The 12534-nt window shown below is 34.8% G+C and overlaps 1 protein-coding gene and 1 long non-coding RNA gene across 6 annotated transcripts in view; one reads left to right on the plus strand and one right to left on the minus strand.

Annotated features, from left to right (window-relative positions):
• The window catches only part of LOC144366351 (uncharacterized), a 19846-nt gene continuing 7312 nt past the window's right edge, over positions 1–12534 (plus strand). For 2 of the 3 annotated variants that reach the window (XR_013425415.1, XR_013425413.1), the window contains exons 1-2: positions 1–130; positions 11605–11708. This is a non-coding gene — a long non-coding RNA (uncharacterized LOC144366351). The remainder of the gene's footprint in view (positions 131–11604; positions 11709–12534) is intronic. The other variant, XR_013425416.1, reaches the window with a different exon arrangement.
• Slc35b3 (solute carrier family 35 member B3) overlaps positions 9479–12534 on the minus strand; it is a 22568-nt gene continuing 19512 nt past the window's right edge. For all 3 annotated transcript variants that reach the window (XM_013359641.4, XM_021727864.3, XM_005327480.5), the window contains 2 exons: positions 12080–12149; positions 9479–10093 (listed from right to left, as the gene is read on the minus strand). In XM_013359641.4, coding sequence (XP_013215095.2) covers positions 9943–10093; positions 12080–12149 — 221 coding nt within the window. In that variant the 3' untranslated portion in view covers positions 9479–9942. The remainder of the gene's footprint in view (positions 10094–12079; positions 12150–12534) is intronic.

The raw sequence follows: 12534 nt of genomic DNA on the forward strand, positions 1-12534 counted from the left end.
AAAGATACTACTTACTAAGATTAAGAAAAAGCACAGTTAAAAGCAGAAGTGTCTGATGCAATCGAAAAGGAAGAAATGGATCTTGCCTTGGAAGAGGAAAACAAGACTCAAGACAAAGAAATAACCACAGGTTAGTCTAAAATTCCCCATTTTTGAAGACAGTTGGTGAGTTACCTTTTAAAAAGTGTTTTATCGCTTACCCCCTTCCACACTGTTTCCTCTTTTTTTTTTTAAAAAATCTTTCATTGTGGAATGTAATATACATACAGAAATCTGAATGCAATGAAAATACACAGCTCAACAATTTACCTCAACAGACACCCAGGATAGCTAGCACACAGGGCGACAGAACACTGTTCATACCACGCAAGCTCCTGCAGCCTCCCTCCCCATCACTACCCTCTCCCTTGCCCCTAAAATTCAACTTTCTTTTATGTTATCATTTGTTTTTCTGGATTATTTAGTAAAATAATAGAATTGAAATATGCATCCCTAAATATTACAGCTTTTCTGTGCCTGATGATTTTTATTTTATTTTTATAGAAACAGAATCATGTAGTTTATATTCTTTTGAATCTCTGCTCTTTCCAGTGACGTATTATTATGTCAAATTTATTTCTTGGTATGAGTAGTGGCAAATCCTCCATATAGATTTAGATGTTTCTATCTATCTAGGTAGGTAGATAGATCTCACATTGTTTTCTTGTTCTTCCACTGAGGGTGGCTACTACATCTAGGTGGCTTTCAGTTTTTGCTTTATGAATGCTGCTGCTGTGAATGTTCTTTTTGTGTCTTTTGAATCCGTGTGTACACATTTCTGTTGGATTGTGCTGGGTTATTGGGTTTCAATTTGGATTTGATAGATACTGACAAAGTTTTATTCTTCTATCAGCAGAATGTAAATTTCTTCCTTCTCCAGATGGCTGTTGGCAATTAGTAGCTGCAATCTTAATTTTAACTCTTCTGGTAAGGGTATAGTAGAGTTTCACTTGGGGCTTAATTCGTTTTGTTGGTGACCAGTGAGATTGAGAATATTTTAGTATACTGACAACTATTTGGCTATCTTTTGCTGCAAAATGCCTCAAGTCTCTTCTCAACTTTTGCATCATGTTGTCCTTTTCCTTATTGATTTGTAGAGGTTCTTTATATATTCTATAAATGAGCTTATTTTGATTAGATGCATGGGGCATTTCTTCTTTTAATTGTGGCTTGCTTTTTTTTAAACTGTCTTAGTGATATCTTTTGCTGAATATAGTGTTTTTTAATTTTTTAGGATTTTTTGCACTAATTTACAGAAGCATAGAAAAGAGTAGAGTGTTCCCATGTACCCTCCATACAGCTTCCTCTGATATTAACATATTGTATAACCACTTATCAAACATATCTAACACCAGAAATTCACACTGATATGAAATTATTAGGTAAACTAGCAGTGTATTCAAATTTTTCACTATTGTCCCTTTTCTACTTCAGCATCCAATCCAGAATACCACAGTACATTTAACTGTCATGTTTCAGTATCCCTCAAACTGTGGCAATTTACTGGTCCATGTTTTTCATGAACTTGATACTTAAAAAACAGGTATTTCGTAGAAAGAACCTTAATTGAGACTTCTCTGATGTTTTCTCATGATTAAATGGATTGATTGAATGAATAAATATTTTTAATCTAGTTTAGTTTGTTGATCTTTTCCTAGTTAATGCTCTTTATGTTCTCTTAAAAAAAAATCTTTTCCTCTAGTTGGGCATGGTGGCACAAGCCAGCAATCCCAGTGGCTCAGGAGGCTGAGGAAGGAGGATCACAGGTTCAAAGCCATCCTATCCTCAGTAACTTAGCAAGACCCTGTCTCAAAGTAAAAATAAATACATAAATAAGTAGGGCTGGAGACGTGGTGCAGTGGTTAAGCACCCCTGGGTTTGATCACCACTACCAAAACCAAAATAAAACAAAAACAAAGCCTCTGTTTTTCCTTTCCTATCTCCGGAAAGCCACTGTTTGACTTCATGTTTAAGCTTAGGTGAGGTCTGTAGTTTCCATCTATAATGATCTAGCATCATTTATTGGGGGAAAATAAGTTTGTCACTGGTTGTAGTTCCTTCTTTAAGGTAAATACAACAATGGTGTTTCTGAGTTTTCTAGGCTATTCCAATTGTCTGTCTCTTCTTGCACAATAGCTACATTAATCACCATGACATTATAACCAGTCTTGGTAGTGCATGGAGCACATCTACAGGCCCTTTGCTATTTACATAGATCATTAGCTAGTTTAGCCCTTTTGCATTTCCTTACACATTTTAATCTGCTTGTTGATTCTCTCTTGCTTGCTCTGTCTCTCTCTCATACACATGAACTGAATTGAATCCATAAATCATTTGGAAAATGACAATTTACAATGTTGCACTTGTGGATACCTGAATATTAATCCCTTCATTAATGTAGGTATTATTTTTCAATAATTTATAGTTTTTTGGTAGAGATCTTAGATATCTTTTCTCATGTTTATTCCAAATAATTTCATGGTACTTGATGTTGATTCTGGTATATAGAAATATAATTGGTATGTGTGTGTGCCCCTTGTACCCAGAGACTTCACTAAATCCTCTTTTAAAAGTTATGATCTATCTGTAGATTCTCTTGGATTTTGTGTGTACAGAATAGTGTCATTTGTGAATAAAGTTTTTTTTTCCCCCTTGCTGGGTGTGGCGTTACACACCTGTAATCCCAGTGGCTCAGGAGGCTGAGGCAGGAAGATCACAAGTTCAAAGCTAGCCTTACCAACTCAGCAAGGCCCTAAGCAACTTAGTGAGACCCTGTGTTAAAAAAAATATAAAAAATGGATGGGGATGTGGCTCAGTGGTTAAGCCTCCCTGAGTTCAATCTCCAGTACCATAAAAAAAAAAAAACTTTTTAGTTTTCACTTTCCTTTTTTCGTACTGGTGAGGACCTCCAGGACAATGCTGAATAAATGTGCTAATGATAGGAAGCACATACATTCCTGAAATGAAAGAGAATAAATATTTTCAGCAATTTAACCATTAAGTATCATTCTTGAAATGGACTTTTTATAAGCACTTTACCCATTACTAATTTGCTAAGAATGTTGTATCAAGAATCAATATTGAATTTTATCAAGTAGTTTTAATGCATCTATTCAGATTTTTTAATCTATTAATGTAATATATCACATTGGTTTAGAATGTTAAGCCACTTTGAATTCTTGAAAGGATCTCAACGTGATGAAGATATATTATCTTTTTAATGTATCACTAAACTTGCTTAATATTTTGTCAGGAAGCTCATGTTTATATATGTGAGAGCACTGTCCAGTAACTTTCTTTTCTCATCATGTTCTGGTTAGGGTGTTTTCAAGATCATGCTAGCCACACAGAAGAATTCATAAGGTCTGTCCCTGTTGTATTCTCTGGGGAAAAAAAGTTATAAGATTGGTGCTATTTCTTTACTTAAATAAATGTTTGGCAGAGTTTTCTTTGTTGAAGGTTTTTAATTACAAATAAATTTGTCCTCTTTAGACAACAACAACAACAACAACAAACACAAATGGAACTATGAGGATTTTATATCTTCTATGTCAGTTTTAGTAGACTGCGTTTTTGTAGGAATTTGTTGCTTTTGTCTAAATTTTCAAATTTTTTTGTCATAAAGTATTTCAAAATAATCTCTTAAAATACCCATAGAGCATACAATAGCTTTCCTTTTTATATTAAAGATTTGTATTTTTCATTTTTTGATCAGTTAGAAATTTATTAATCTTAATAGTCTCTTCAGAACCAATTTTTCTATTATTTTTCTATAATATATTTTCTTTACTACTTAAGTAATTTCTGCTTTAATTATATGATATGCTTATTTTTACTTCCTTTGGGCTTCATTTGAATATTTTCTTAACTTAAAATAGGTGCTCAAGACAATAACCATTTACACAAATGAGCTGTTCTTTTTTTTGTTTGATCTTCAAAATCACCTATTAAAGAAGGTATGCTAACTCCATTTTTCTTGATAAATAAGAAGGTAAAGAATCTGCTCATGTTTAATTATGATGCTGAAATTCAAATTAGGTATATTTGTATGGAAATGTATACTCTTAAGTCCCTTGAATTAAAAATGATTAATATAAAGGCAGTTTTGGTATTTTTTAAAAAAAATATATTTGTAATGGAAAAAATTTAGAATATGGTAAATTTCAATATACAGAATCTGGGATCAATGAAAGAATGTAATTTTTTAAACCCATTTTAAATGGTGATCAGCAAATTTTTCAATTGTCTTGAAAACTGTTTTTGGCATTGTTTCTCCTTTTGGCTTCCTTAATCTCCCACTCTCTTCCCATGATCACCTGTCTCTGCGGGTTCCTCTTGTCTTGTACACCATTAAATTACAGTGTTTACCAGTTAGTTCTTTACAAGCATTCTCTTCACGTATAAAAGTGCACTGGTCCTTTTACTCAGGCTCATTATTTCAACTGTTACCATCAAACTCTCAGGTTCTCTTCTGAAATTGTCCATCTAGAGGTTCCAAAGTTAAGACTTTACTCAACCATGTCCAAAGCTATCCTTTTAATATTCCCATAAACTATTTATTCAGAATTGCTTATGTCAGCAAAAACCATCCATCCAGTGTTCTGAGACAGGACCAAAAGTCATCCTATGATTTCCTTCTAGATATTTATATTGGTTCCATCCTCTTCATCCCTAATACCTGAGTCCTTACTTAGGTCCTCATAATTTCTTGTCACAATTTGCTTAAATGCTATGTTCTAGAGAAAGCTTTTTTGAGTAATACTATTATATTTCATACATATTCACAGTATAGAAATTATTACACCATAACTTCCTGCCTGTTTCTTTCCCCTCACTAAACTGAGAGATAACTGAGTATAGGAGCAATGGCACTTGTATGTATCTCTTAAGAGCCCTACAAATTATCTAATACATATTTGGCCAATGGATGTCACTAGGTAAAAGAAAAAAAGCTTACTATTTTTCTCAATGATGTCACAGTTGCTGATAATCCATACTTCTGTGGTGGGCCATGTGGTTCCATGCTATTATTCACCTCTCTGAAAAGACAGTTGAGATGGCACTATTAATTTGGGTACATTTGTGTCAGTGTCTTTTAGAAAATCAGAGATGAACCACTTATGATAATGCTCTGCTGGCCAGGAAAAGTTCCTGTTCATGTGGCTATAGCAAAGCCTGGACATTATAACCACTTCATTTCAATAGTCACGCCTATTTGGAAGATAATAGACAAATCATACCATTGAAGTTGTATGCTTGAGTTCTAAATAGAATAATTTCAAATTACGTACCACTTACAACAGAGCTATCCTAAGTAAGAGAATCCAGTAATGGAGAGGTGGTTTTCATCACCTCTTTTTCAATGTGGTGGAAGAAGCATAGGAAAATTAAGCAATTTATGCCAGCTCTCATTACCGACAATCATTCAGAAGTGCTGATTTGTAATGCTAGATTCTCCCCTTACTTGTGGTGGTAACAATGATTCCAGCTAACAGTAGAGTTGTATAAAATTGTTAAGCAAAACTCCTTATCTGGTTCCTATATTCCATCTCTTAAAAATTTCCATTGTTAATGACCTTCAATCCCTGCCCCCTTGTTGTTAGGTTTAGTCCCATCTTGATCTCTTACAGGGAGGACAAGAGGTCATTGGAGTTCAAAGCTCTAGGAGTCAGATTCCCTTTGTTTTCCTCATGACTTTGCATCCCACCTTCTCTACCTTTTCTCATGACTAAGCATCCCACCTTCTCTACCTTTTCTCATGACTAAGCTTCTGCCTGATATTTTGTTTCCTGCTTGTCTTGACTACATTTGTCTGGCTTCTTGCTCAGGACCCACTTCAACTGAAACTTGGATTTGGGTTGGTCCTTTCATTCTATCCCCCTCTCCAAGTTGACCCTAAGCACCTCTCTGTGGTTGAGCCCATCCCTTGCAGGTAGGACTACTTGAGGGGTCTACCTCTCACACAGCCACCTCCCTCATGCACAGGTGCATCTGGCTGATCAAGAATAACAGGCAGAGAATACTTTTTCACTATACTACTGTATGTCCATCCTCCCAAAGCCTGGTAGGAGAAGAGTCCCCTTTGGTGGGTTGTTAGGTACACCAGCAGGATGGTCTACAAAAGTCCTTGGAAAGTCTTGTCCAGTTTAAGCGTGACAGAGAAGGCAAGTAATCAATGTTATGTCCTTTCAGAGGGCAAACAGTTGCAGGATGTCAATTCTAACTTTCTGGTGTGGTGGGCTGGAAAGGGAATGCGTTCTGGAATAGTGGGTCATCAGAGAGGCATTAGGGTCCAGGTTTAAAGACACTGACTCAGGCCCATTCTGCCACTTGCTACACGTCAATCTTAGGTACATCATTGATCTTCCTGAAGCCTATTTTTATGTCTGTGAGACACAAATTATTTCTTTCCTGCCTACCTTGTTTTATTTATTTTTATTAATGATATATACCAGGTGACAGAACTAGGAACTCCTACAAGCCATATGAACTGGTGTCATCTCAAATAATCAAAGTTTTAAAGTAAAGTTTTGTAATCTTAAATGATTATACGTATGGATTAAAAATGATCTCACCTAATTAGACATAATATGAAACAAGTCTATTGCTAGAACTGAATATTTTATATTTCTATCATTTCATTTTTTTCAGATTTGAAATCCGTATTTAAATTGTAAACCATTACAAATCTTACTGTTTAAGTTTGAATTCTACCAATTTAAATTGTTAAATGAAAAAAATTCTGAAATAAAATTGAATCAGAATGTTGCAGCCTACAAGCAACATTTATATGTAACTGACTGGTAAATCTGTGACTCAGTAGTATAAACCATTATGACAAAGAGTTGGAAGAAGTTTCCTTTCCAAAACCTACCTTGGTAAAATGGGAAGTGGGGTTGATTGATTTAGATGAACAGACAGGTGGATTCTAGGAAAAAAAAACAAAACAATACCAAAAATCGAGGTTTTGGGGAGACTGAGGCTGTCCTAACTTTGGACTGAAAGCAAGAGGAGAGCAAAAATGCAGAAGGCAGTTGGAGGGAAACTACCAATAGTTATGCTGGGGTGTCTGATAACTGCAAAACACAACTGAAAAAGTATCTGCCATCAGAAGCAGAATGATTAGTAAAGGGGGCCCATGATTTACAAGAACCATGGTAAAGACAAGGAAAAATACTGGCATCCTTAAATAAAACCAAGAAGTCAAAAAAAAAAATTCAAGTGGAAATACTAGGTATAAATATATAATTGAAATATCAAAAATACCACCACAATGAATGGAATGAGGCAGGGTGAACAGATGCAGAACAGAGCAGTGCAACTAAAGACAGGAATGAGAGACTTCCCAGAAGTAGCAAGACAGCAGAAATGGAAACCATGACAGGGCAGCTCAGAAAAATGGAGATAAAAGTAGAATCAGCAACATGTAGAGGAAGGGGGAAAGAAAGGGAATGGTCAATTAAATGTTCTTGAAACTTTGTAAAGCGACAAGTCCTCAGAATTACAAACAGGCACATAAAATACTACCTGTGTTTCACTTCTGTAAGAATTTGCACACTGCTAAGAAATAAGTTAACAAAATAATTTAACGTAAGGAAGAGTAACGTGTAGAATTTCAGTGTATGTCTATGACTTAGTATTCTCACTAGTCCCCTAACCACAGACCTAGTTAGACCTTGTGTCAAGGATGCCACTGCAAATTTTTGATTCTACTATTTTTCTAAATCCAGCAATAATTCCTTGTAGCTTTTAGACAGTAAAGGTTACTTGCTTTTATAAATATTTTCTGGCTACAGATTCAAAAACATTTTTTATACCTTTATTTTATTTCTTCATTTTTATGTGGTGCTGAGGATCAAACCCAGCACCTTGCATGTGCTAGGCAAGCGCTCTACCACTGAGCCACAACCCCAGCCCCTCAAAAAATATTCTTTGCAATTAAGATATACATTAACAACCTTTTTCAGAACATATGAAAAAAAATCAGTTCCCAGATGTTCAAATCAATTCCTAAATGCTTACCTCCTTTCCTTAGAGGCTGGGCTGATAGCATGTGGCTCAAAGATCCAATTCTATGGTCTTTCTAGCATGGCCAGCTTCAACCCTGAAACTCCCTAAGGGATGATCATGAATACTAACACCTTCATCACTTGAGGAATTCCAAGGATTCAGAGGTTGTCTCCCAGGAACAAGGGATAATTTGCCCAGTCAAAACCCTCATTGTACAACATGGTCTTAATGAGAATTATAGCTAGGCCAGTTTATCTGTAGGTCAAATCTGAACCCACAGGAGTTGACTGGTTCTATTTAAGATATGAAAACTTAAAAATGATTCCCCAATATTTAACAAATGGGACACATAAAAACCAAAGCAGAATTCCTTGTGCTAGATACTTCCATCTCCACAGACTATATTGAAAATGAAGGTAAATATAATTTTGGGGGACGAGGGGTACCAGGGATTAAATTCATGGGCACTCAACTACTGGGCCATATCCCCAATCCTGTTTTGCATTTTATTTAGAGACAGGGTCTTACTGAGTTGCTTAGCACCTTGCTTTTACTGAGGCTGGCTTTGAACTCATGTTCCTCTTGCCTCAGCCTCCCCAGCTGCGGGGGTTACAGGTGTGCATCACCATGCCTGGCTAGAATTTTTAATTGTGGAAGCAATTCCAAAAATTAATGTATAAAAGGGTCAAAATCTTTAGTTTAAAAACTATGTGAACAACATCACTATCATAAGAAAGTTTATGTCACCCCAAATCATGTGTTAAAATCCTACCTTGTAATGTGATAGGATGAGGAGGTGGACTCTGGGAGGTGATTTAGTCATGAGGGCAGAAAGCACTGGTGAAGGGATTAGCACCTACTATATGAGGACACAGCAAGAAGGCACCATTGAAGGATCAGGAAGCAGCCCTCATCATATACCAAATCTGCTAGTATCTTGCTCTTAGGCTGCCCAGAATCTAGATTTGTGAGAAATTCTGGGTGTTTATAAGTTATCTGGTGTATGGTATTTTATGGTATCTTTTTTAGTAGCCTGAATGGATTGAGAGAAAATATTGCCCAAGTTTGCTAAATCTACTTGTTATTTCTTAAATTTATCCTACTTCATCTTTGAATTTCCAAATTACATCTTACTTTTACAAGATAAACTAGAAAGTTTCATTATTTTATAATAACTTGACATTTCTTTCCTTTCAATTAATCATTCATTCTGTACTTCTTTTGTAAAGAGTAGCAAGTTATTTGTGTGATGCAAACTTACATGCACAGGAGATGACTGCTTTTATTATCTTGCCTATATCCTACATAAAACTTAAGGCATGTTTTCTCCGAAGAATATTCTCATAAGAGACCGACCAAGGTTTTAAAGCTCATGTTAAATCTTATTACTTTCACTTCTGTCTTTATAACAATAAATTTTATTAACATATTCTTTTAAAAAATCATAAGATTATTTTATTTATAATGAATGTTATTCTCTCCAAACTTTAAATCATAAGTTACTCTTATAACAGAGAATCAATTTAAATACCACCAAAATGGAATGAAGACAAAACAATGTGCTATTACATATCAGTGTTTGGTATTCATAATGATATCCAAAAAGTCTTGTGTCATGGTCCATTTCCAGTGAACTTCTCAAGAAACTGCTAGGGAGTAGTCAGTCCTTCATGTAGACATTTTATTGCAAGGTGTGCTAGATGTGGTTCTTGATTGCATCAGAAGTCAGTCAAACAGGTGCTCTGAAGAACAGCTGATACCACAACACTATTCATATGCAATCCATCCAGAAATGCAAAGCATGCCTTCAGATCCTTTGGTTGTTTTTATCACAGTCCTTTTGGAAAGTTGATTGATTGTTCCCTTAAAATTCTAAACAGGACAAATCAGTACCTATACAGTTTGTGCCAACGTCCTTGACTTTCTTACAATCACTGACTTGTTTATCAGATCATACGGTGAGGGTAGTCTTATTTTATCCATATTTTTGCTGTAAACATTGAGAAATATGCCAAGGACAACTAATAAACCAGACCATACATACCTAAATGAAAGAAATAAGGAAAAAAGAATATTAAACTTCACAAGGTAATAATGTTTGCTAACAAAAGAATTTGATAATCAGTCTACAATATTTCTTCAATGAAATAAATTTTTTGGTATTAGACGCCTATGATAACAGCATGAAAATACATAGTATTCTTATATCTGATTAGCTTGAATTCCATATCTTTTATGATATAAAAAATACCAAGTATCATATGCAATGAGGTTCATCTGAACTTTGTGGATAATAGCATAGAGTACTACTGTCACCAAAGTATTAAGACTATGCTTAAAATACTGAGTATATAAGTCTACTAAAGGCCATCTTGGGAATTCAACTCCACAGTACAACCAGCTATTCCAGTTGTACAGAATACAAAAAGATAAAAAGGGACATGTAAGCATAATTTAATTACTATAATGTACACCTAGCCCATGCAGAAAGGAAAATCAATTTATTATCAATTTAATAATCTGTTAAACACTGATGGAAACCTATTTTAGGGTTACCTTTAAAGTTCTGTATCAAGTATTCATGATGCTATTTTCAAACAAATACCACTCAAAAAAGAGAACAGTAAGCAATTTCACAAAAAGCCACAAACTAAGTCACTAGGACACAACTTACAGAGTACTTCTCTACTTTAAATCCTTTGTGAAAAAGGCCATAAATAAACAAGTAGTTTTTAAAAACACATACTGTAAATATGTATTTATTAATTTGTACCAGGGCATTAGGTAATCCCTTAATGTCAACAGTGTACACATTCATATAGGAAATAGGGTCACATTTGCACTGGGCTCTGTTTTGGCAATTTAAATATATAAAATGACAAATTTGAAATAACAAATTATAAACATTTCTAAAACAGAAAAAGACACATCAATAAGAGGTCAAAATGAAAACAATTCCTTATAGAGCATAACAGGAAAAAAATCCCACATTAATTTACTGTAAAAACCACTACCAAAAAAAAAAAAATCCAACCCATTTAATAAATGGGCTAAGAAGCGGACCAGACACGTCTTATAAGAAGATATACATTTAATTAACAAACATATGAAAAAAAAATGTTCAACATCTCTATTAGTTTACTATAAGATTTCATCTTACACCAGTCAGAATGGCACTTATCAAGAATACAGACAATAAGTGTTAGAGAGGATGTGGGGGAAGTGGGGTAAAGGGGATACTCATAAATTATTGGTGGGACTGCAAACTGGTGCTACCAATATGGAAAGCAGTATGGAGATTCCTTAGAAAACTTGGAATGGAACTACCACTTGACCCAGCTATCTCAGTCCTCTGTCTATACACAAAGGACTTAAAATCAGCATATTATAGTAACATAGCCATATCAATGTTTACAGCAGTCTCAATTCACAATAGCTAAACTGTGGAACCAAACTAGATGCCCTTCAATAGATGAATGATAAAGAAACTGTTCTACACAATAGAATATTACTCAATATCAAAAGAGAATAAAATTATTCTCTTTTAATTTGCAGTTAAATGGATGGAGTTGGAGAATATCATGCTTAGTGAAGTAAGCCAATCCCAAAAAACCAAAGGCCTAATGTTCTCTCTGATAAGTGGATGCCGATCCACAATGGTGAGAGGGGCATGGGAAAAATAGAGGAACTTTGATTGGGCAAAGGGGAAGAAGAAATGGGGAGTGGGTATAGGGGCAGGAAACATGGTGGAATTACCGTAAGTGTATGACTGCACATATGGTGTGATGCTATATACAACCAGAGAAATGAAAAGTTGTGCCACAATTGTGTACAATGAATCAAAACGCATTCTGTCATATATACCTAATTAAAATAAATAAATTAAAAAATAAAATAAAACCTTTAGAGCGAAACAAAATCAATACATTTTCTGCAAAAAAGGTAAAAAGTTGAAAATAAGGATATTTAAGAAGAAATGTGAAATGATATCTAAAAATAGAGAAATTTATTGCAATTAAAAAGTACTTACTGAAATGTGAATGGTTTAGCAAAGAATATAAAGGAAAGTACAATGGTCATTGCTTTTCTTCCTGTTGTCACTGTAGGAGTAAAAAATTGATTAGAAAGTGCCTCTTAGCATGGTAACATTTTGGAAGTCATCTGTATTCAACAAATATTTATAGCCAGCTACATGCCAGGATCTATGTGAGGTGCCAGGAAAAATGCAAAGCAAAAACCAAACAACCAGGCCCTATTCCTGCTACTGTGTTTATGGCTTTGTGGGGAAGCATGAATATTTAATACAGTGAAATGCTAAAGGACAGCTGTAGGAAGTGTGCAGTGGACGCTATGGTACTGTGGAGCCACACCATCCCTTAAAGACAGTTCAGTAGAATAGAACGGCTTTCTCTCCTAAGGAGGATGTGATTAGGTGGAGTGGGCTTCTTTGTTAAAAATAGAAAAGGACATAAAACTATTTTAAAA

This window comes from Ictidomys tridecemlineatus, chromosome 8 (assembly GCF_052094955.1).
Source record: "Ictidomys tridecemlineatus isolate mIctTri1 chromosome 8, mIctTri1.hap1, whole genome shotgun sequence".
NCBI lineage: Eukaryota > Metazoa > Chordata > Mammalia > Rodentia > Sciuridae > Ictidomys > Ictidomys tridecemlineatus.